This window comes from Branchiostoma floridae, chromosome 7, assembly GCF_000003815.2.
Source record: "Branchiostoma floridae strain S238N-H82 chromosome 7, Bfl_VNyyK, whole genome shotgun sequence".
Lineage (NCBI taxonomy): Eukaryota > Metazoa > Chordata > Leptocardii > Amphioxiformes > Branchiostomatidae > Branchiostoma > Branchiostoma floridae.
Window position 1 is genome coordinate 22007701 of NC_049985.1, and position 24774 is coordinate 22032474.

The following is a 24774-nucleotide window of genomic DNA, read 5'->3' on the forward strand; positions in this document are numbered from 1 at the left end:
ATATTATACATATACCAGATTCATTATCCTTTTGTGTTCAACTTTATATAGTATGGGCTGAGCTGTACAAGTGCAAGGAGTACAATTTACAGGCTTTAAACTTTTTATAGCCATTGAACATAGTATTACTCACTCTCGCACTATCATGCTTGCACATAGATGTAAAGGCTTGTCGTACGACAAAATTTAATGACATTCAATATCTAACAGTTCCAAACAAACCAAGATGTCCTAACTATCCCAGTTTGCCACAAGCCTCTATCTTTTAGGTTGGCACTGTAAACTTAAGATCTTCCCTAAGTTGTTTGATACATTTTGAGCAGTCTTAAGTTTTCTTACTATCAGGAATGCTGCAATGTACAAAGTTCTGTAACAGGTAGCCACAGCGACTGTTAGTGGGCTTCTTTTGCTTGCAGTCTTATACGTTAGGGCTAATATATAAAACTGCAAACAAAAAGAAGCCCGCCAACAGTCGTGGCTATGCAACAGGGTCATAGGGTTCTTTGAACAATGGTTGACTTTGACCACAAGCATTATAATTACACTAATATATACTTTCCTCAGATAGTAAAGCTACAGGTTTAGAGACCAAACCAAGAACAAGTAGCAGAACATTGCCAGATTTTAATCTGAATTTCAGTTCTTCAAGCTATTGTAATAAGAACATTTGTTTGTCTTGATACTAAACATAGCATTAGTAAAACCCTTCTATTAAAACTTGTACAGAATGTGATGTGTAAGTCTGTCTCAATTTCAAAAGACCACATCAAATACTATTAGACTAGAAGCATTAATTGTGACACAGTAGCTGTCTTGAAGTGACTTTGACAAAGGTGGTATATACTTGTACATTATTAGTGTGAAAAACTAACCATTTTATATCAAAGTCTTGTTAGTATTATATGCCAAAAAGCAGTTACTCAAGCAACTGGATATGATTTTTGAAACGGTTTAAACTAGCATCCACTAGTTTTCGTCAGTGACGCTGACTTGTTAGTATTAGTTTTAGGGGAGGATTGGGGTTGGCTTGGGGTAACTGCCATTGGGAATGTGTTTCAAAAAGCAGACAAACTTTAACCAACATTTCCTTACAGTTAATTGTACTTTTTTTGAAGCAAAAAGGGAACACTACAATAACAGAACCTAGCATTAGCATTATACTTCATGTATAGAGTGTTCAGTTCTGCAAGGTCCTAACTCTCTGGGTCTACTTTTAAGCTGGTGTGTTACTGTTAAGCTGGTGTGTTATGCCAAAGGGCGGTTATACCGGCTATATAGATACAGATAATTTATACTAAAATCATTATGTTCAGACGAGTCTTCAAACATATTATATAAGTAAGTGTTTGTTCCAGAGTGAGCCGGTGCATAGGCCATTGTAAATAGCGAATAGTCCTCTGTATCAGAGCTATTCAGTTCCATGTCATGTCTCCAAGTGCAGTGCATTTGTAAGATTGATTTGACCACGGGGTGACATAAGGACACCCTATAGGACGGACTCATTGATAATCCATTAGACAAAACCTGACCCTGGATATTTGTAATCAGTTTATAATGCTAAAGTATATATCGTTATAGCTAGAGCTTGATCATCAATATTCATTAAAAACAGCATTGACTGAAGTTACCCCTTTGCCCAAGGCCGTGTATTGCCTTGAGGACTTGTTAAATGATTACTAAATTGCATTTTGCTTGCTATTTTTAGCTTGACGCTATCTCAGTAAATTATCCTAAACATTCTATGCTGCATTTTTCAAGCTTGAATACTATAAAAGTTATGCCTCTGCCTAACAGCAATTGCTTTTGTTGAGTTATTATCTAATCATATAATGTAAGTTCAGTCTGTGATATTGTGTTAGAAACATGGATAAGCTTTCTCAGCATTGAAGTTTATCTTTGAACATTTCTTTGTGTACAGTTAATTCATAGCAACTATAGACAGATCCTGACATCGCAAAATCAGCAATTGTAAACCTGTATTATCAATAATACACTAATACTAGATTGTGATATGGCTACAGTATATACTCTGATTTACCAATGGAATATTATGATTATTAAATGGTTATATAACAATGCTGATGTTGATAGACATACATATTACTCAAGCTCTTTCTTATGAATTTTACCACATTCGTATTATCAGCAATGTTAGAACATATTTGTGATTTTGGTGATTATGTATGTAATAGTCTTTGATTCCTATGCTGTGCATTCTAGTTTATACAAAGGTCACCTGCTTTGAAAACAAGATGTTTTATTGATATGGTTTTCATTCCAGCTTACTTGCATGCTCTATAGTCTATTATTTTCATCCATCTTACAATTAAAGATGATCAGTAATTAGACAAGTTTTACTGGTCTTATACAGGACCTTGTTGAAACCACTGCCCTAGATATGTGGTGATAATACATTTGTTGTATTTGGATTCTTCCTTCAAAATACATAATACCCTTTCTTGATTCTTGCGCTAAATGTGTGCTAAGTTCGTTGCGCTTGCCTAGGTTTTAAAAAGCTGTTGTAAAAAAGACTGTGTCTTTTCAAGAAGTCAGAATGCAGACAGTATGTTATAGAATGTTAATGTTTATTTGAACTTGTTGGCGACTGTATTGTACTTTGCAGATGGTGTAGTTGCAACTAGAACATTTTGTGCAATCTTTACAAAAATATCATTATTCAGATATTCAAATCTGCTTGTTACCATGGTGGAAATACAATAAAAATAGTATTAAACAGAATGAAGTTGGTGTGGTTATATATATTTTTGCAACAAGAAATAACCAATGATAACATAAAAGAACTTATGGATTGTAAAACACAACATAATACAACACAACTTTATGCTTCTTCAACCTTTCAACATAATAGATTTTAGTATATATACAAAATATTTACAGCCTCATAAACAAACCTATCTTTACATGTTACGACTCTTTGAACGCAGCTTCTTGCCAGATAAAAGTAGAATGGCTGTACTTAGCACTGAGAATGCAATACAGTAGCAAGTTATGTCCACAACTGTTTCTAGTAAGATGAGGGGATAGGGTGGTATTTCTCGGGCATCACCACCGTTCTGTTGTACTCGCGAATATCGTCCGTTCCCACGTGATCCTCGTAGAACCAGTGTACCGTGGCGGTCGCTCCCGGGTTCATGAACGACATGCTGGGCAGGTACTGGAGTGGTGCTTCCACATAACCTGGGGTGCCCTGCTGTTCAGCTGGTGACTTTACGCTGCAGTCCTTCTCAATGTTGCTAGGAGGCGATGCTGCACTGCACTTGGAGTTGTTGTTGCTGTCTGGTGACTTGGGATGGGGCGGGGATGCTGTGATGGAGGCTGCTGAGGGCGGGGCAGTGTAGCTTGGGCTTGTTGCCGTGGAAACTGGGCTGCTGCTGAGTTTGATGGACTGTCGCTTCCGGTTGCTCATTGGCTCCTTGGCCGCCATGACCTCACTGATGACCTGGAACAAAAATGTTTCTATTAGCTTTGTGATAAAGAAATTATCTTATGAACTCTTCAACACTTAGGGTAGAGTGTTTTGGACCATTTTTAAGGTGTTTTTCACAATCAGCCTTTTACTTTTGACCACACTTGACATAATAGCACAAACCACCACAAGACAACCGGTTATATTGACGGTCTCAAAATGATTCCTGCCCATAGACACAAGCATTAAGCGAATTGCCCAAGATGACCACTCGGTGTATTGCAATTGAGACCACCCTTAGTCTGGGTATGTGACCAATATAACGCTAGTTCACCTTTATCCGTTGGGTAACCTATATCCGTTGCTTTGGAAAACAGGGTATTTGGGGATATAATACGTTGACGGACGTTGGTTTGAAATTTCAGTATTGTCAGTATATTATAGTTCAAAACTATCGCTCGTCAGCTTGATGTGCCTAAACACCCTGTTTTGAAAAACAACGGATATAGGTTAACCTGCAGATAAAGGTGAACTAGCATTAAGTACAATAATGATCAGAATCAGTACACACCTTCTGCATGTATTCCTCTGCGATGAGCTGCGGACCCATGGCGCGGTGTGGCAGACTGGCCAGGGCGGCGCCCACTCTTCTGTCACGACTGCGTCGGTTCTGGAACCACGTCTGTTGGAAAACACACAACAGTTTGTAAATAAAACTGAACAACAGGTACCACAACTATCACAACAAATAAACAACTCCCAATATGTTTAGAAATAGCCAACTCTAGTATTACAGTAGAATATTGTTCATAACTGTCTATTGTCACTTGTATATTTACTATGTTTATACCATGTACTTGCAATTAGCCCTCGGGCACGAACTTGCAAATAAACTTCTTCTATATTCTATGTAATACTGTATCATATGTATGTATGTATATACCTCCATACAAAAATCCAGTATAGAATATTTCTAAAATAGTCTAAAAATCACATTTTCAGTTATGTCAATGAATGTTAAACACACGGAGTTACTAAGATTATACAAAGGTTTCTCAAGAAACTAGATTGATGCCTTATTTTACATCAGAAACGGGATGAAATACAGTGCTAGTTATTGAAGCTTTAGGGAATAAGGAATAAATAAATTTCGAACGAATGGCTTAAGTTGCTGAAGAAAAACTCAAAAGGAAAAACTTTTCTCACCTGGACTTGCTTGGAGCCAACTCCCACAAAGGTGGCAATGACGTTCTTCTGGGCGGAGTCCGGCATCTTGGTGGCTTGATAAACGCCCTCTAGCAGTTGCACCTGGTGCGGCATGTAGGCGTTCTTCCTGTTCCTGCCGACGGGCGGCTGTTTCTTCCTCATGGGCGGAACGTGCGGCTGTGGTGCCGAGGGTGGGATGTAGCTATCCTCGGCGTGGTAGGTAGACAGTGTGTGGTACATGTTCCAGTCGTCTGAAATCACACAGAACAGGCAAAGGTTAGAACGTGTTTTAAATACATACACAAGTGAATAAATAATTTGCGATGGAAAGTGGGGTGATAGAAAGTATGCATTTGTCATGCAAATCGTTTACTTGAGGAAATTATGAGGAGATTTTGATTTCTATGTTATCGTTAGTACAGATCTGACACGAATATTTTTTACAATGGACTCCAGGAAGAATAGATATTGCGATTATAAGTCTATTGGAGATCGAAATAAATAAACAAACAAACAAACTAGATATCGTTCTCTCTATAGGTAAGAGACCTGAAAAATTTGTGCCCTTTCGCACACCTAGAATTATGAATATACAAGGTCAGCTATCCATAATCGCGCCCACGGAACGTAGGAAGAAAAGATTACATAAAGAATAAAAAATTCATTTTCTAAGAAACCTGTTCTTAGAAAAGGCCGACAAGCCGAGCACGGCAGGAATTCGCAACTCTAATCATCTTAGCATCATCTACACAGCTTGGCGCACGGATATACAGACACACACAAGTGGTAAAAAAAGTTCATAGAAAACGTAGTTTACGGTAAATGTGCAACCACTGTTATAAAGTTTTACTTCCTTATCATAATGCGATGTGTTCTCTGTCTGTTGTGATTTTTTTATCATATGGGAAACGCGAGATTACATATTTTCACATCAGCGTTCTATTTGCCGAAAATCTCTTGGCATTATCGTGTTAATTCTGATCCTGACGTGTTTTGCCATATGCGCCTGACAAGAGCCTCAAAATCAGACGATTTTATCTCAGAAAATATTTTTCACAGCCGCAAAGTACAAGTTTTTGCTCAGACTTTAACGAATAGTCATGATCGTAAATTTGTTTTCTTCGGGGTTTCCTTGTCTCTACACTAACGCGTCAAATAAAATACAGTCTATATTTTAGCAAAGAGTTTTCATTTAGATTTGGGCATATTTTATACGAACGAAAGTCGATCGCAATATCTCTAGATATAACTAGAAATCTCTAAATATAACTAGAAAATCCCTCCATACTGTGTAGTGTTTCAAATGTGAGGGAAATGGAAGAACAAAGTAAAAAGAGTGACTTACTTATAATATCTTGAGGCTCCTGTTTGAAAGTGTTGATCATCTCTGGTGGTCTAGCCGTGCACAGCATCTTGTCTCAAAATCCGTAAAATCCTGGTCAGCGAATCCGCAAAATCTTCTGATGACGGCGCACAAACTTTTCCTCAACTAAATACGAATGACTTACTGAGGGAATTTGTCAAACAATAAACGCGTGGTAGAGTTTGGACAAGAGAAAGTATTGAAGAGCGGAAAGCAAACGATGTTATCGAGACGGAGCCCAAGTTCGAAGTGGCTGTTTCCACCGTCACTATCTGATTGACAAGGCGCCTGTTTGCTCGCAGCTTGTCTTTATCCCCCACCCTCTCACCCACGTCACTACCCCGTCTATTGTCATCATGTCAAGCCGGTACCTTTGCTATGCATGAGGCGGCTCGCGCGGAAGGGACCCGCCGGCTTTGACCATCCTGGGAAAGTTGTAGCCCCATAATTTCTGAAAGCCCGTCATTAACATAACAATAGCGGTGTCTCTTTGATCGTGCGCTTGGCGTTGTCGTTGTCCCGCTGTGACGCGCGCGTGTGCTGACGACGGCGTGGTTTTTGGAATAGGTGTTTATACAAACCAATCCACGTTTGAAAAGAGGCGGTTAAAATAAAAACTGTGACCACAAAGAAAACTTGTCTAGTAGGAATTGTTTGAAGAGAGAAAGTTCCGACGCTGGGCTAAAATAAACTAGAGAGCCATGATAGGCGTGCGACTTGAACGATTTTGTTGAAAGTTGTTTCTTTTTGTTGTGGGTTTTTACATGGCCTCTGTATGTTTTACCCCGTTATTAAACTTATTTCGTTATTTTAGAGACTTATGATTGCCGTGGGAAGTGTAACTTGCATGTACATGTATTTGCTTTACCTGTATTGGTTCTGGGCGCGACGCTTGTTACTGTTGCAGTCTGTGATTTGTTGACAAAAATTCGTCTTACTCTTTAATATGGGCCTAGGACAGAGAATTTGAACAAAAGTTGTTGTGTTTCTTTTTGTTCAGCATACCGTGTATGAAAGTCTAATGTTATGTCTTCATAATAAAGTTGAGAAATTTAAGTGTCTATTGAATAATCTTCTCTTGTGTTACATGCCGTTACAAATGCTTGCCTGTAGCCAGAGCTGTATAAATCGTAACCTTGATAAAACTCCAGGTCGCTGGAAAAATATTAGAATTTGCTTGGAATTTGGCCTAATAAAGGAGGTTAAAAAAAACTCATTGGTCTGATGTACTAGTATACAGATAAAATGTCAGAATCATAGGGAAAAGTCGGCTAGAGGAGTGAAGTGCTGGTCGCAAACTGTACTTCTCTGTCTCTCTCCCACTTCTTTGTCTATTTGGTCAATATTGTAATGTTTCTAGATTCCAGAGGTTGCTGGAAAAAGTGAAAATCGGTTAAAAAGGTAAGATGATATGATAGAGGAGTTTATGATATCCGGTCATACAGTACAGCTTGCTATCCAGCCTATTGAGCCGATTTCTACTTTTTAAAAGTATTAAAAGTGCACTGAACTTTTTTTTAAAACCCTTGTCCTGCACACATATGATGCCTGTATTTGGGTCCAGTATCTTTATGGGTTTGGGGCATTTCTCAATTAAATGTTGCATACCGCAGCGAACTTATTGGGGAAGTAAATCTACCTCAACAGCACAGAATCGGTCAAGTTTTACTGATCTGATTAATTAACAAGCTTTAATAGGGGGGTTAGATTAGCAAAAAAAATTCTCAGCAGGACAAGGGTTAAATCAAAGAGCACTGAAAATTTGTAATCTCCAAGCAGATCCTACGGTAGCATAAGATAGTATCAAAAGCTGACAGAGGAGTGAAGCCGGCTTAGGAGTGTGTTTCTCTACTGGCAAATGTACACCTCTTGGCTGACTATCTCCTGGCCAGTTTGGTACTATCATGTGCCATTGTAGGATCTGCTTGGAGATTAGAAAATTTGTGCGAGGTCTCACAACTCATGAATACACAAGTCAACTTCCCCTAACGTCTACGGAACTCTCCAAGAAAAACTATATGATTATCATATTATATTTGACCTGTTGTTCAAAATCTCCATACAGCTACACCCCCTTCTTTCATCCTTAAACATCAACAAGACGTTAAGAAGATTAAAACCCTCCTACTCTGATATCTGGGCCCCGAAATTTGCATAATCTTGTTGTGCGAGTTATCGCGACACCATCACAGATGTACCAGGTCCGAACTAATCTCCAAGCAGATCCTACGGTAGCATAAGATAGTATCCTACGGTAGCATAAGATAGTATCAAAAGCTGACAGAGGAGTTGAGCCAGCCTAGGAGTGTGTATGGTGCCCGTTTGACTCCCTTTGGTCGACTATACTCCTTGGCCAGCTTTGATACTATGTTATGGCACCGTAGGGTCTGCTTGGAGACTACTCCGAGCTACTGGGAAGTCCGGGACCACAGCTACTGTAGTAAGCGTACTAATCCCTAATCCCCGAGGCCAATTAATCTGGCTGCTGGTTTTCGTTTCGCTGATTAATAACTGTCGTGCTGATTCACTTGTCAAACTTATTAATCGGCCTTGTACCGAGCCAGAATGTGGCGGTGATATTGAACATAAAGCGACTTTTCTCTTGAAATCGCAGAATCCACAAATTGTAGAAAAGGTGGAGTTTTTCGTCCCCCTCTGCTTCCAAAAAAGACCAAACTCAACCTGTTTAGAAATAGTCAACACTAGTATCACAGTAGAATGTTGTTTATAACTTTTCATTGTCACTTGTATATTATCTCCTATGTTTTGACCATGTACTTGCAATTAGCCATCGGGCATGGATTTGCAAATAAACTTTTATTGATGTCATTAACCAAGATAGTCACGGTGAGATAGTAATAGTACCCAAGCTGGCGGATAAAAAGCAGCCAGTCCAGAGAGGTTTAATATAACCTCCTTGCCTAGTCTAACGTCTGTCTAGAGTAGCAAAATGGGACTAAAAAGTCAGTATGCACACAAGGACAATATACTTATATCTCCTTGCTTATATAGAACTTTATTGTCACAAGAAAAATAAACCTTTCGTAAGGTTCTGTAAGGTCCTGCACGAAAGTCTTTTGTTTTATGGGTAAGGATGGGATCCCGAGAGGCATGTGGGGCTGTACTTTTTGGTTATTTTGACTTTTATCCTTGCTACTAGCTCTAGTGTGATACTATTACATGTATATGCCATAATTTCATTTCCGTTTTTACAGAAATGTAATGTTTGGGAAAGGAGATAACGTTACCGGAAACAAGAGTTTACAGGGATATAAATTCCGAATGAGAGCGCGAAGTCTCACTTGTCTTGTAATCGCTCCGCAGTCTTGTAGCAAAAAGTACTCTCAAAGTCTTGACTTTGTGTGAACTGTGTTTTTGACATATTGTGTATAATTTCTGTGGAATGTTGTCTGTCAACACCACGAATATCACACCCCAACAACCTACTGTGATTACGATGTACTAAGCGATTTGTTATTTTTCATGCAAAATTAAAACAATTTTCACTCCTTCGTTGACTTTTTTACGTTTGGAAAATACAACAGACCAACTGTTTGTCCCAAATAGTCGTGGGAAAACGGAGGAGAAATTCGACAGTCGGCGTCCACGTTTTGGTATCTGTTGTTTTTCAATTGTCATGTACGTGTTTTCTTTTGGTGGAGGCGGCGGATCAGAAGCGCCGCCTAGCTCACCTGGTGAGACTGTTGATTGTTGTCGTTTTAACCATTGTCGGTGTTGTCGTCACCTGCTATGGACGCGTCGCTGTGCGGACATCAAAGTACCACCGAGTCTAGCACCTGTCTTGTCACTTCCCCCTAGTGTGGCTGGACCAGGCGCCAAAATTAAACTTTGGCGGGACGCGAAGTCGCTAGCAGACTATCCAGTGAGGTTATAGACTATCCAAGGACTATCTATATACAATAGCCTATTGTAGCCTAGTAGCCCACACAAATGCTGACTTGTATATTCCGACAACTTAATAGCCCTCTAATCTGCATTTATTTAGCTATACTGAAACTTGCTTCTCATTACCTAAATTTCGACCTCTGACCTCCCGTAGAATGTTATTCACTTTCAAGCTTTCGTAGTATTTTATTTCGCATTTCTCTAATACCATTATGTATATACCGTCGTATGTAAATTTGTCTTGTACCGTTGTATAGTTATGTTATTTGTGGACCTATGCAATCTGCTGTGGTGCCTATAGGTCTTGTAATGTACCGTCGCATTTTGAATAAATAAAAAAAAAAAAAATTCTATATACAATGTCTTTGGAAATTGGACTATTTGCCCCTGAACAATCATTTCCCCAAGTTTGGCCAGTTTCAGCATATGTAACCCCAAAATTAGTTCAAACGCCCTCTATATTTCTTTGGAACTTCACGCTAACGCAATGGGTATATAGCAACTTTACAGTAATGATATACTCAAATACAGCTAGCTATAGCTAAACAGATTTTAAAAAGTGTTTTCTCTTGGACTTCGACGTTGTGAAAACGATGCCCTATTCTTCTTCTTCTAAAAGATCATTGATTATCATTATCTATCATTATTAATGAAAAATAATAATGTTATTTTAATATTATCATTTGTCGGTATTTTGCCAGTTTGTAAAACCATGCATAGGATATGTAACGTTACTAGCTAAATTTAGTTACAAGCTTGTATTAACTTGTTCTACCTACTCTCCAAGCAGAGGTTAGGCTCAGGCTGTTTTTTTTAGTCGTTTTTATCGGGCTTTCTATTTTGTCATTTTTCTTGAAGTACGTTAGGTTTTGACACAGCAAGATATATAAAAAAGTAAAAAGCCCGATAAAAACGACTAAAAAAACCGTTAAAAAACAGCCGGAGCCTAACCTCTGCTTGGAGAGTAGTTCAACTTGTACCAGTTTATTCTAGCAGGCGTAATGCTTTTCATTCGAAACACCCGGAAGTAATCTCTGTGTTTTATCTTTTTGTAGAGATATAATTGTCTTTAAACGTAGGATATGTGGTTTAGTTTAACTTTAAGCAAGGAGGTTTCAGTTTCACATGTACCAACGTTTAATCCTACACTCACATTTTTTTTACGAAGCAGAAATACAGAAACCACATATATGTATTGTCAAAATAACTCGTTCGACATACGGTTTATGAAATAAAAACTACCATGACTTTAAGTGTTGGATTCGCATTTATTTGCACATGAGACATTGAAAGCCGATACTCGAAAGACAATGAGATTTTTTTCGAAAACTTGAAATAGATTCTGATAAATTTTACTTTATTCGTTTTGCCCCCAAAATATATCAATTTGTAGCTATACACGAACGAACCATTATTTCCTGATTCACATCATAGCAAGGAGGCTATATGAAAAAAAATCACAAAGAATCCTTGATCTCACACACCAAAAATACAATTGGCTTGCCAGAGAACAAGTATTGAAATTCCAGTCGCCAAATTAGCGTCGCCTGCCACCATCAGCCGCCATAGCTCAGTTGGTTAGAGCGCTGGTCTAGTAAACCAGAGGTCATGAGTTCAAATCTCATTGGTGGCTACTTTTTTTAATTCACCTTTTTTATTGTTTTTATTCCTTTATCTTATTTCTATACCATCCGCTCATAGATACATTTTAAAAATATATTTCATATAATGATTTTTTTTTAGTTTGCTTTATGGTAAAACGGTTCGTTAACAACAAACTAGAAAGTAAGGCCGGGATAGACGGTGACCGCATTGACAAAATGCGATTAACACTTTTGCACACACGCGGAAATAAAAGAAAATTTAGAAATATAAATTGCTTTACGTGACTATCGGAGCTTGTACACACCCCCGAATTTAAAGAAAGCGTTTTAAAAAAAGAGTAAAAGGAATTTTAACAAAATAGCCTTCAGAGAGATTTGAACTCTCGACCTCTGGTTTACTAGACCAGCGCTCTAACCAACTGAGCTATGAAGGCTCATGACGACGGCGGCCGGTTAACAATTTTTATACTTCTTTTCCAAGTACATAGTCGTATTTCAGTGTGTCAAACAACACGTACATTCCGGTAGCTTGTTCTTATTTCCTGACAATTTCTTGAAAACTACAATAATTAGGTAATGGTTTCGTACTGCAATGTACCAGAATGATTCACTGTCAGCCATTGTTATATGCACTTTTCAAAATTATCGCATGATGACGCTGCAACATGTGACCACTCAGCAGCGACCTCTTGCGGATCAAAATTAAGTCAGTCTGAATGTCTCCTGCCTGGATGGATACCAAAAACGAAACACATTTGTACCAACCTAAAAGCAAAATTTAATCGAAAGACTCGCAAGAGCTAGGCAACTCCCACTTTTCATTAATTAAGTTGTTGGATATTGATAAGAAATCTTGATTTCATAACTTTCTTAGTTTCTTATGCATTAGCTAAAGACATTATATTTTGGATATGTCTGAATTTTTAACTTAAATTGGCGCATATAGTCCACTGCAATTTGAATGAAGAAAATGTATCATCAACTTCAGGAATTTAAATTAAAGTGCTTTTTATCAATCCAACCTATTGTGAGAAATCAAAGTGCAATTCAAAAAGTGATAACACCTGAAAATGATAATAAGTAAGTTGATTTACAATCAAACTTGTTACATATGTTATTTGAAGAATCTATCATCAAGTTTATTTTTTTGCAAACCTTTAAAAATATTGTCATATTGTTGGCAAATGTTCAGACAGTAGTTTTCCTATGATACAAAAATGTTCGAGTTGGCGCATGCGTACAACAGACCTGGAAGAAAGATGGCGGACCGGGGGTGAAAGAGACAAGTCGTCGCCGATTCTCCCACAAACAAACGAGTTTTTCTACCGGATTTGGAAACCTGTACACCACCAGACGACATGGAAGAGATAGATCAAAACATCGACCCAGAACTGGAGGTCAAAAAACTCCAGGATCTGGTGAAGAAGTTGGAAAAACAGAACGAACAGTTGCGGAACGCCCGTCGGTCGGGACAGTCCATAACGGACTCGCCAACGAAGCAACGCAAGATGATGACTTCAACTCAGCAGAAGAACAGGGAGCAAGAACTCAACAAAAAACTGGCCAACATGTCTCTAGACGAAGTGGATTTAGTGAAAATCATGAGCGACGACGAAGATGACGAAGAAAAGGAAGATAGCTGGTAAGTTTTTGGGGTTCTAAAATTCGGTGGGTTCGATAAATATTTGTAATGTTTTGCTTTACTTCCGGTGTTGGGATGCTTTAAAAATGTTCGTCTTATGTGGACTCTGTTTGACATAGCTACGTTGTAACGTCATTTCCTAATAGATCATAGACAGATTATGGACAAGAAAAAGAGAGATTAGATCAGATAATTCCAGATGTCGTAGGATCGCCCGTCAGATTTTGCTAAAATGACGTCAACACATCTAGTAGCTGTCACTGATGTCATGATCCGGTCTGACTATATTTGGGTGTGATGTCCTTAATTTTACAAAACAACACAACAAACAACATAAAATACAACAAACACGCAAACTGAATGAATCTGATTCCATCTATTTCACTACATATATTGAATACCAATTTTGTTAGATCAGGTAAAACTTAAAGTTTTATTTTTCTGGAGTGGGTATTATTGGTCCATACTTTGTAATACTATATTACTTTGCATGCAATATTATATATAGATGTCTTGCAAAATTCTGCAATTCAAAGTGGGGTTTGGAGGTCATTCTGATGACGTGATAGGCGTAGGTCTTTCTGATGATGTAACTTTATGCGAGTGCGTAGGGAGGAAGCTGACATGCCCGACAGTTCTACCAGCTATTGTTAGTAGAAGTCATGACCTTAATGTTTTATATAACAGGCTTCAACACTGAAACTATTATAGCGATATGTCCTTGTCATAGTGCCAGGTCATGCTGGTTTGAAGTGGTTTCTATGTTTGGTTATATAATGTATGCTTCTTAACATTTTAAAAGTGAAAACCGTGAAGACTGAAGACACGTTAGAACACGGAGCTGATTATTACTTTCGAGCTGTGAGCTGGCAGTATAATATATCACACATGCACTACATTGCCTGTTAGTGTAACTGTTAGTGCTGTGTGGTGGATATTGCCTCATTAACTCAGACAAAGATTGGTGCAACTTGGATTTCATTATCTTCTACATCAAGAGCCTTTCAAATTGACCCATTTTTTATGCTGCCCTGCAAAGTAAATGTATTATCAAGACTTTACATAACTATGGCCAGAATTACTTCCATAGAATATGGCCCCCACTTTCTGATAGTTTTAACTGATTGTTTTTGTTGCTTATCAGTCGTTTGTCAAATAGTTTTAATCAGATTCCTAGTGTGCCTTTTTAAGTAGGGCTTCTTGTTGTCATTGTACATTTACATAAGATTTCATGTGTTAATTGGCATGTAGATAAGATAATGAAAGAAGCCTTGCAGGTGAAAATGCTAGTAGTGAATAGATCCTATTTTGCACAGGGGGAAGCCAGACAGAGATTGTGTATTACAGAACTGACTGTAACAGCTGTTATGTTGAATCTAGAGTCAGGATTTAGCTATAGGCTTATTTCGGTTTTGATAGTTGAAAGTGACAGTGTTTGTTTGTTTGTTTATTTCGATCTCCAATTAGAGTTACAATTATTATCATAACTCTATTCTTCCTGGAGTCGTCCATCAACATTACAAATTAAAACCATCAAATAACATAAAGTCAACAAAAGTACATGTATACTGTATGACATAAGAAAAACTGAAGTGAACTGATTACAAAAATGTAACATAAACTCAGTAAACAGTGTGTGGTTTTTGTTCAATGGTCGTAGTGTTAAGTGCGTCTTTCTTCATACACAATAGTCCATTTTTGGTGGGTTGGTACAGTGGTTAGGTAGTATTGTCACAAGTCTAGTCTACAATCTATAGCTACTTATGTGGTGTTGATGAATGTAGGGTTATGTGGCATAACAGTAGGGTGTTTGGCACTGACCCAGAGGTCCTAGGTTCAAATCCTGTCACTGATTTTGTGCCCTTGGGAAAGGCACTTTACAGACTTACCTCACTTCTCTTAGGTGTAAAGGAGTACCTAGCTTTGTTTAGGGACGCCCTCTGATAGGTCCAGTGTTCCAGAATCTTCAGCCGAACAAAGTGATATAGTAGTTATAGAGTGATATAGTAGTTATAAAATGTTGCAATATCTTTACTTGATGTCTTTCAAAATTTTCAAAGATGTTGGTAACAACATTACCACCTTGGCATAGCTAACAAGATATAGTATATGTTTACATTCATTTAATAAGAATTGAACCACAACAACTCAGGGGTATACAAAATATGCCACATTTGTTTAGAATGTCCGGTGACAATAAACATGGCAACATCACCCCTATTGTCCAGTTGGTCGAACATTTCAAAGAAAATTGTGTCTGAGCGTATATGTACTAGTACAAAGTCCAGGGTTGACTACATTTCATGTTTTCTTATTGACCGTTAGACTCTGAAAGTCTTTTTCTACAGTGTAGTTACTACTTGTTAGCCATATACTATCATTCTCTTAATTTCATCTGGCAAAATTAGGTCCGGAGTTAATTGACTTCATCACTCACAAACAAATTATGATGAATGCATATTGTCTAACACCAATAACTACATGTTTTTATTACACTTGCCACTTTGACTACAAGTTTTATGGCAAGAAAGAATATGTACCAAAATTTCATATTCTGTTTGCTATGAAATGTGTCTCAGTTGTAGTTGGTCTAGTCCAAATGTTAGCCATATTCCATCTGTTGGCTATTCTCAATGTACTGTCCCCATTTCCTCCCTAGGGTACATATTGGCCATCTGGTGTGTCCCAACACAACCAGGGCTGCAACAAGTTCATTGTTTGGAGCACAGAAAAAATGGATTTCTTTTCTCTCTGCCTACAGCACAAAAAAAAGTGATGTATTTACGATGGGGGTTGTTTTCATTGTTGTCAAATACCAAACCAAATATCACCACCAGTATTCTATCCAATTTTGATTTTTTACACAGAAGTAACTCAAGAAAATTGATAGGTTTTGCAAAATCACAGAGTTGTCGAGTTACTTGAGTAACTTAAATATTGTGTATTGCATTATCTGGATATCTTACTTCATTGACCTATGACCTTTATTCTTTTGAAGATCCAAGCTGGTTAAGATATGTCAACAAAACTGGCTAGATTTTAAAGAAAAATAGTTTCTTTAGAAATTTGTTCTATGCCTTGAATATCTGTGACTGTGAGAAAGGGAATCTTAAGTCGTAAAAGTTTTTTTTTTTGTCTTTCAGTTTGATAAATAATGATTATGGAATGTCTTTGTGGTCAAAGTTTGATCTGTAGAACAAATGTTTAACTTGATCAGGCCTAAGTGTGTCCCACTGACACAACTACTGTAGTGAAAGTGAAGTGATGACAGCAGCTGTTGACAGATTGTGTACATGTTTGTTGTTGTCTTGTTTCAGCATGGCAGAGGTGATGGGGAAAATAAAACAGTCACCCTTAAGGCTTATGTTAAATATCTGTCCATATTGTCAGTAGTGCTGTTATCGGTAACTCTAAGTAATGGAGAAAATACACTTAGTTGTAATGACAGAAATGACAGTAGATTATGCTCTTCATGTATACAAATTTGTTTATTAAGTTCAGTTTGTCTATCTGTTGATACTAACGATGTATGACCTCCATGACTCCGTAAAGTGCGCAACAAATAGAAGGACTTAGCTTTCCATCCCAAGTTCTATTTTTGTCCGGTCAGTGAATTTCTTCTAAGTAGGACCAAGGTGAAGAGTGGTCCTTCCTTCCTCTTATGTTGAAGCCATTACGGTGGTCTCATGGATTGGGTTGTTGACTTTGAATATAAATACTAGGTTCTGTGTTTGACTTTGAATCCCTGGAAGGCCCCAATGCTGTATCCTTGGGAAAGGTCTATTTCGCCACTCGACTCAGGTAAAAAGGAGTACTTACAAAATGTAAGTAGCTTTGATTAGGAGCGTCCTCTTGAATTGTGGAGAGTCACGCCTCATTGAAGATCCCACCGCACTTATCGAAAAGAGTATAGGGGCCTATCCTGGTGTGTATGGATCAAACCTTACAGTCCGGTCAGAGTCTAACACAGCTTATACATGTACCTTGTACAAAATTGGTGTGTTAGCCCTAAAAGGCGTTTTAGTTACTTTTACATACAATGTATTATTATGAAACAAACTACTAGAAAATACATGACCAGCCATAATAGCTAACATTACTTTTCTATCGCAAATGACCATAAAATATCTATGCAAAAACAAAGCATAATGTGTTCTACATACAAATGTTTTAAAGACAATGTACATGTATCAGTTCTATGTTCCATACTGATTTGCTACTTAAATGCTGAGAATGAACCATGCAGTTTGGCATATGATAAATAATGCCACAATTTTCCTGCACACTATAGTACAGGTAGAAAGTCTTGCTCTCATGCATACATTATAAAGATTGCATGAACATACATGTATAACAGGCAGTGTGTTTCAATATTCACATAAATGCACTTCACATTTTACAAATTATGTTAGAAGTTGCAATATTCTGACATACAAATACAAGCTTAAGCTGTGTCTGAGTCAAAGACACACAATGCTGTTAATTTTGAATCCACTGTTTGGATGCAAATTACCATAATTGGCAACATTACACACCAATTTTGCTGCGACAGTTACTAAGATTACCGATGAATCATGGGATAAAATGGTCTGATCTGTTATCAGCAGGATGTTGATTATGATTATTGCATGCAGAAACAAGAGAGAGAGACAGCCTCCCCTGAGTATGAACTCTCCTGGTGGTGATTCAGACATCAACATGACAAATCAATACTAGAAAGGCCGACATTTGCTTGGGTGCAAATACAGCATATTTCAGCCATACCCATTCCCACGCAACATTGGACTGTTCCAACTCCAAGTCACTTCTGTGCAAAAATGGAACATTTTAACAGTAAGTTATCCCCAAAAGGGAACTAATATTGTGAATTGATTGCAGGTCAAAACGGAGAACGAAGAAACATTACGAACAGAATATATTTCACCATACTACGTATGGCTGAAATACAGATATTCAGCATAATGCTTCCAACCATTCCAGGATTTCCAAAACACCGGGAGTGTTGCAGGTCTATAACTGCAGTAACATTGGCTGTCACTGTCAGGAAGATAGAATGTCATTGTGTCAGAAAGATCGTTTAATCAGAAATATTATTGGCTGCTATAATCAGCAAGGTTCAACTGTCAAAAAGATTGACTGTCAGAAAGATGGGCTGTGAGAAAAAGTGCTCAGTGCCTCTGACTCAGTCTGAGAACAACACTTGCCTATGTATGCCAAAAAGCAGTTACTCAAGCAACTGGATATGATGTTGAAAATGGTCAGACGTTTCAGATAGTATCCACAATCTTGTCAGTGACATGGACGTAACAGTGCCTATGAAGTAAAACACCCCTATATTCATGTTGGGGCCGTGGGATGGTACCGTGTTACCAGAGTAAACTATAGCTGTTATATTTTAAGTTATGTATTATATTATTTATAACAGGGCTTTCTCTTTGTTTGTTTGTTTGTTTGTCTAGCTTTAGATTCTTTATGTCCCACTCATCACATCTACGAAAATAGAGTTACCAGTATACACAGTTTTATAGGTCATGAGTGTGTATGTGTGTCCAGATATGTATCGAGCGATTGTAGTGATATTTGGTACATGGGTTAGTGTGGTTAGTCCGGCAGTCAGGTTCTATTTTGAGCCTCCTGGTAGTTGATGTTGGTACTGCAGCTGGATTTCCTGACATAGTATCTTTGGACATGCTGTGGTTTTGTTGTTTGGATGCACATGTTACTGATTCAATGATTGTTGCTGTTAATTTGTCATTTTTTGTCAGTTTCATATCGTGAAGCACAATTAATTTTTTGACAGACAGACAGGTTGGATTTTTTTTACATGGCAACAAGCAAATTTCTGTACTTAACAGAAGGACAGGTCCTGTTTTAAGCAAATCTCATTCTTTGAGTCTCTCACACACATACATGCATGATATGCATGTACGGACTGTTTGAACTAGTTTTATCAGCACCATATTTTGATGAAGAGGCATTCAAGTGCTGCTTCTCCCATCTGCTATCTTAATTCCAGACACACTCTTCAATTTTACATTAATCTGCAGTTTCCAATGATGTTGCAGGATCTGCATATTGAAAATGGAATTGAATTTGAAACGAAGTCCTAATGTTTCTGGCAAAGTGGAAGGAAAATCAAGACAAATTGGTAGATGTTGAACAAGAAGACATGCTTAACATGTTTTATCACTACCGAGGAGAGCTTGGTTCTGAAAATGTACCCATCGCTGAGCACAGAATCAATCATAGAGGGTTTCAGCTCATAAGCAGTTAGAACCGCATCATATCATGCTCAGATGAGTGTACATTGTATATTAGAAAACATATTTATGACAGTGGGAATTCCAATAACGACAAGATGTAGTGAACAGAAGAATGTTTTGATAGCACGTGGGAAAGATGAAAATTTGAACAAACATTCATCTATATTTTGTAGTTTGGATATAACGTTGGTTCACCTTTATCCGAGGGTAACCTATATTCGTTGTTTGTAAGAAAAAAGGTATTTAGGGATATGAAGTCGACGGACGGTGGTTTAAAATCCAAACATTTTGAAAATATTGTAAATTTGAAACCACTGTCAGCAAACTTAATAAACTAATGGACTTTCTAATAAAGTCTCAAGTCTCTACTCCTAAATATGCTGTTTTTACAGACAACGGATAAAGGTTACCCCACGGAAAAAGGTAAACTAGCATTATAGCATATTTTACAAACAGAACCTTTAACATACAAGTTACATTTTTCTTGCTTACTGTGGATAGGGTGGTTCGAAGTCGTGTTAACTACAGGGCCCAGAATCCAGAAGTCCTGGGTTCAAATCCTATTTTGCTACCGATCTTGTGCCCTTGGGAAAGGCATTTTACAAGACTTTGAATTGACATTTATGCAGAAAGGAGTCTCTCTTTTCAGAGTGTAGTTATCTGTTCAGTCAGTTCTTGGTTTCCAACTGTGTTGCTAGTTCAGATTCGACTACTAGTCGGCTACTTCACAATCTAATGTACCCATTTTTTTTCTGACATGTTATCAGTTGATAGCAAAAGATACACAGTCTATAGTTGTTTTATAAATTCATTTCCCAAAACCTGGTACAACAAGGAACATGTCACAAAAAGAATTTTGTAAATCGGTCAATATTTGGCAAAAATATTGACCAAAATATAACCTAAAAATGCCCAATTTTAAGCGTTATCGGGGACCATTCAGTTTTTACTAATTCTTAAACCTCTGATCTAACAGAAAAATTGTAGTTGGTAATTAGAAACCACTTGCTTTTGATATGCGGTCATGTGACTACTAGTGATTTTATGCTTTTTTTGAAGGACATGACCATTTTTTGGTTCCATAGGGACTATTTTTCCATTTTACCCACATGTTGACAGATTCCAATGTTATTTTAACTGGATATATCTGTAGTCTGTAGCAGCTAATTGTTTGGTAATATTGGTGTTGTCTTTGTATGTAAAAGTAAGGTATTGTGTGTGTATAAGGTCAGAAGTAGAATAAGATCAGTAGCACACTCTTATGACATATTATTTAGAAGCAAAGTCCAGGATGTCATTTTCCGAAAAAAATCTGTAGCGTCCGTACCCCCTTCAATTTCTGTACTAAGTAAATCCCACAAGCTTGTGATTATGACAGTTTAGAGGTCTCTATTACCACATACTAGAACACCCTTTAAACCATTGCTGTCCTGAAAACTCTGTCTAGTATAGCACCGTAAACATCAAAATGTAGCGTCCGTACCCCCTGTAGCGTCCGTACCCCCACCTGTAGCGTCCGTACCCCCATTTGAAGCTTTTTAGCAAAATGCTGTTAAAATTGCTGTCCAACTGCTACATTTCTGATTCAATACATTAATTACAGTTCTTACAGATATGATTGGTTAACTTTTTTCTCTAAAAATGTGACTTTTTAATGAATTTGAGCTGCATTTTTCTGAGATTTCTACACCCCCTCAGACTTCATAAATGGTTCATTCCAATGCAGCCAAAGATGGATGTGAGATGATATTTGATATCCCCCCATGAGTTTAGCTGATGTAAGAACACCAGTTTGGTAGATCTACATTATACAAGGCATAAATTAAACATAGTATTACATAGTATGTAATGTGTAGCGTCCGTACCCCCTGCACTATTGTTTCTCTTGTCCAAACTAATATGTACATAGCATGTATTCAAGAAAGATGCAAGTTTACATTGCTGGTTTGATGGCATGGGAAGCACTGTGTTATATTCTTTTATGTAAACCATCACTTCTTTATCACAGATTCTGTAAAATCTTCTATCAGTATTCCTGTTATCAAAAAGTAGAGTACAGATCCAACTGGGTGGAATCTCAACTGGCATATTTATATTCTCATTTTCTTTGTTAAACTGCTGCAGTAGCATTAATGGATGCTTCAATTAATAAATAGTTAATGATTATTTGAAAATGGACATGTTTCGTGGGCTAATTCCATTGTTCACTACCAGTCTTTACTAGAATTGTGTAGCGTCCGTACCCCCCTTGAAATGTTCATTAATGGTCATATGAAAGATTCTATGTTATGTTATACACTATATCTGTTGTAATTTTATGTAGAAGCCCAATAAGGATAGATAACCACCAAAATTTAGCTACTATGGTGCCTGGATTAAGAATTATAGTATTTGATCTTTGCTTCAAGCCAAAATACCCGCATATCATTATAGCTGCTTTAGTAATAGATGACCAGAAAATGACCTAACATAGTCATACTGCAACTTGAGTTGATTTTCTAGCATTGCAAATGCTAATTATACAAGAAGATAAGGATAAAACACCCATTTTCTGTTCTAATGTTGAATATACAGTATGCTGCAGTTCTAGTAATTCTAAAGTTGTAGCGTCCGTACCCCCTTAGTGATCCATTTATAAAAGCCCATGTACCGAAGTTATAAAAGCTCGTTGTGCGGAGATCCTTTAGGATAGCAAGCCCAAGGTATGTACCTTTGAACTACTAACAACAAAAAAAGAATAAAATAGAGTTGAATTTTCACCCCTATTGACCCCCTTTTGGTACATTAGATTGTGAAGTAGCCGAGTACTTACATACATGATTTGTGTGGAATATTTTTGGCATTTTCAATTTCCTCGCTGCACCTTGTTGAGAAAATGATTACCCAAGAAGTACGTGACACTGCAATATTGGACGGCCATGGCAGTTTACTATCTAGAGCATGCAGTAAATTTCATGGGCTATCAGTATTGGTCATACTCAAAGAAAACAACTTAATAGATAAAATGGAGGAAAGTGCAAAGTTGAACATTTCATTTTGTGCTCTTACTCTCAGGTTGGTACTCCCAAAAAGTATTGGGCTTTGTAGGCCATTTATAATTAGTATGTTTCTTACTTGTCTTATGCTGTACAATTTTGACCTTCGCTGAGAAGGTTGTGTTATAGTGTTTCTGTGTCTCTGTCTATGGACAGCATAACCTGAGAAGCCGTGGATGGATCCTTATGACATTTGGTACTGGTGGGGAAACGGGCGAAGTTTAATAATTGCACACCTAGTGTACTCTCCAAGCAGAGGTTAGGCTGCGGCTTTTTTGTTTGATATATTTTAAGTCGTTTTTATCAGGCTTTCTATTTTGTACTGTTTCTTGATGTCTCTGGGCCTGTAACAGTTCGAGCCTAACCTATACTTGGAGTACACCTAGCAGCTTTCTGTGGAAGTTTTGATACATTAAGTTCTGGTGAAGTTTGGTCTTTTGGTTACATAGAAACATGTCAGGGATTACACCATTAAGTTGGTCAGCAGGTGGTAAAAAGGTAATCCCACCTGGTTGCACCTGTTAGCAGTAGCAGGTCACAAAAGGTGAACCACCTGTCCTATCAGCCAGGTATCTTCCCCACCTGTGTTTGTGTGTAATGATGCGGCAAAACTCGTTACCGTTCTTTGGTATGTATTTCTACAGCATTCGTTGCTCACCTGGAACATAAGTTACAAAATAGCATGAATAGTTCCCTTAGCAAGCTAAATCATATAAGTAAATGTTAATTAAATTATCTAACAACAAAGACAGAGAGTCAGAAGTGTTTGGCCAAGAATGGGAAAAGTTTTTAATGTAGTTGCACTTTTCCAAACAAACGCAGGTTTTCTTTTCCGAAGTAATATCTTAAACCTTATAATTATTTACTTAAATTTAACTGAGGTGGCGCTGGGGTGGTGGTGGGTTCAGGGAAGATACATCACAGACGTCCACACTCCCCCGCGGACAGGGACCAAAAGAGAGAGAACAGAAAATCACGTGATGAAAACGAATCACATGACCCAGACCAGAGGGCCGAACCAAGTCTTTTATTGGTTGACAATTACTCGAAATCTCCCGATGGGAGAATTTCTCCCAAATTATCTAACAACAAAGACAGAGAGTCAGAAGTGTTTGGCCAAGAATGGGAAAAGTTTTTAATGTAGTTGCACTTTTCCAAACAAACGCCAAAGAAAAGGCCAAACCTCCTGACAAAAATAAATAGATCAAAAAATCAAAAAATAAATAAAACAAAAAGACAAAAACCTGACCTCCCCAGCACCACATATAACTGCAGACGTTGCAAAACAAAATTGAACATGGATAACAATACTACTCTAGCATTAAGTGACAACTTCGGTAACAGTAACGAAATAGCAGTATTAATAACTAACAATCTGCTGTACGGATGTTTTCAGTAGGGACAAGAAAACCATATAACTAGCAATCCACTGAACATGATAAGGCGGAAGGCTCCATTTCGACAGCCACTTTGTAAGAGATGACGGCTAGTATCTAAAACGCCTCCAAGACTCGTCTACATGCTCCGTCGTCAATACATCCTTAATCCAATGTACAAGGTAAAGGTACATGGGATAACATAACATTTGTGTCCAAAACATAAACCACATTACCACTATGTAAGGAATAACGGCTGGTATCCAAAACGCCTCCAAGACTCGTCTACATGATTCGTCGTCAAATACATGCTGGGTCAAGATACAACGTAGGTACATGAAATAACATAAACATTTGTGTTCGTCGTTCCACTAACCCACATACTCACTTTGTAAAGAATGACGGCTGGTATCTAAAACGTCCAAAACTCGTCTACATGATAATTCAAAGTTACAAGGTAGAGCTACATGAAATAAGAAAACATTTGTGTCCGTTGTTTGAAAGAAACCACATTACCTCTATGTAAGGAATAACGGCTGGTATCTAAAACACGTCCAAGACTAGTCTACATGATACGTCGTCGAATACATTCTGAATCAAAGTTACAAGGTAGAGGTACATGAAATAAGAAAACATTTGTGTCCGTTGTTGAAAGAAACCACATTACCACTATGTAAGGAATAACGGCTGGTATCTAAAACACGTCCAAGACTCGTCTACATGATTCGTCATCAAATACATTCTGAGTCAAAGGTACAATATAGGTACATGAAATAACATAACATTTGTGTCCAAGTTGAAATAAACCACATTACCAAGAAAACAAAACTCTCCCCGATATTACAAAATACTGTGACGTCATAATAGTACTACTAATGCGCCAATAACTCAATACTTTATCTGATAGAAAATAAAATGCAGAAGGTGCGTTATCAAGTATGTTGGTGTATTA

At 37.7% G+C, this 24774-nt stretch overlaps 2 protein-coding genes and 2 non-coding genes across 10 annotated transcripts in view; 2 read left to right on the plus strand and 2 right to left on the minus strand.

The window, feature by feature from the left end:
- Window positions 1-1186: 1186 nt before the first annotated feature.
- On the minus strand, window positions 1187-6331 carry LOC118419670 (retinal homeobox protein Rx1-like). The gene is made up of 4 exons (XM_035826184.1): window positions 5979-6331; window positions 4634-4884; window positions 3999-4109; window positions 1187-3460 (listed from the first exon to the last, which is right to left on the minus strand). Exons 1-4 carry the CDS (start codon window positions 6043-6045, stop codon window positions 3026-3028), a joined length of 864 nt encoding a protein of 287 aa, XP_035682077.1. The 5' UTR covers window positions 6046-6331; the 3' UTR covers window positions 1187-3025.
- A 5130-nt stretch (window positions 6332-11461) lies between these two features.
- Window positions 11462-11535, plus strand: Trnat-agu. Its single transcript has one exon. It is a non-coding gene; the product is annotated as a tRNA-Thr (tRNA).
- A 331-nt stretch (window positions 11536-11866) lies between these two features.
- Trnat-agu lies at window positions 11867-11940 on the minus strand. The gene has a single exon. It is a non-coding gene; the product is annotated as a tRNA-Thr (tRNA).
- Window positions 11941-12726: 786 nt separating this feature from the next.
- LOC118419643 overlaps window positions 12727-24774 on the plus strand; it is a 49924-nt gene continuing 37876 nt past the window's right edge. For all 7 annotated transcript variants that reach the window (XM_035826126.1, XM_035826129.1, XM_035826130.1 and 4 more), the window contains exon 1: window positions 12727-13148. In XM_035826126.1, the coding sequence (XP_035682019.1) occupies window positions 12865-13148 (284 nt within the window). In that variant the 5' untranslated portion in view covers window positions 12727-12864. The remainder of the gene's footprint in view (window positions 13149-24774) is intronic.

Bases quoted from the DNA above. Each gene is read 5' to 3' on its own strand.
- LOC118419670 (XM_035826184.1), bottom strand. From the start codon at position 6,045: ATGCTGTGCACGGCTAGACCACCAGAGATGATCAACACTTTCAAACAG. The intron at 4,885-5,978 runs GTAAGTCACTCT...GTGTGATTTCAG, and splicing joins GGAGCCTCAAGATATTATAA to ACGACTGGAACATGTACCAC. The intron at 3,461-3,998 runs GTGTGTACTGAT...TTTTTGTTCCAG, and splicing joins CAGAGGAATACATGCAGAAG to GTCATCAGTGAGGTCATGGC.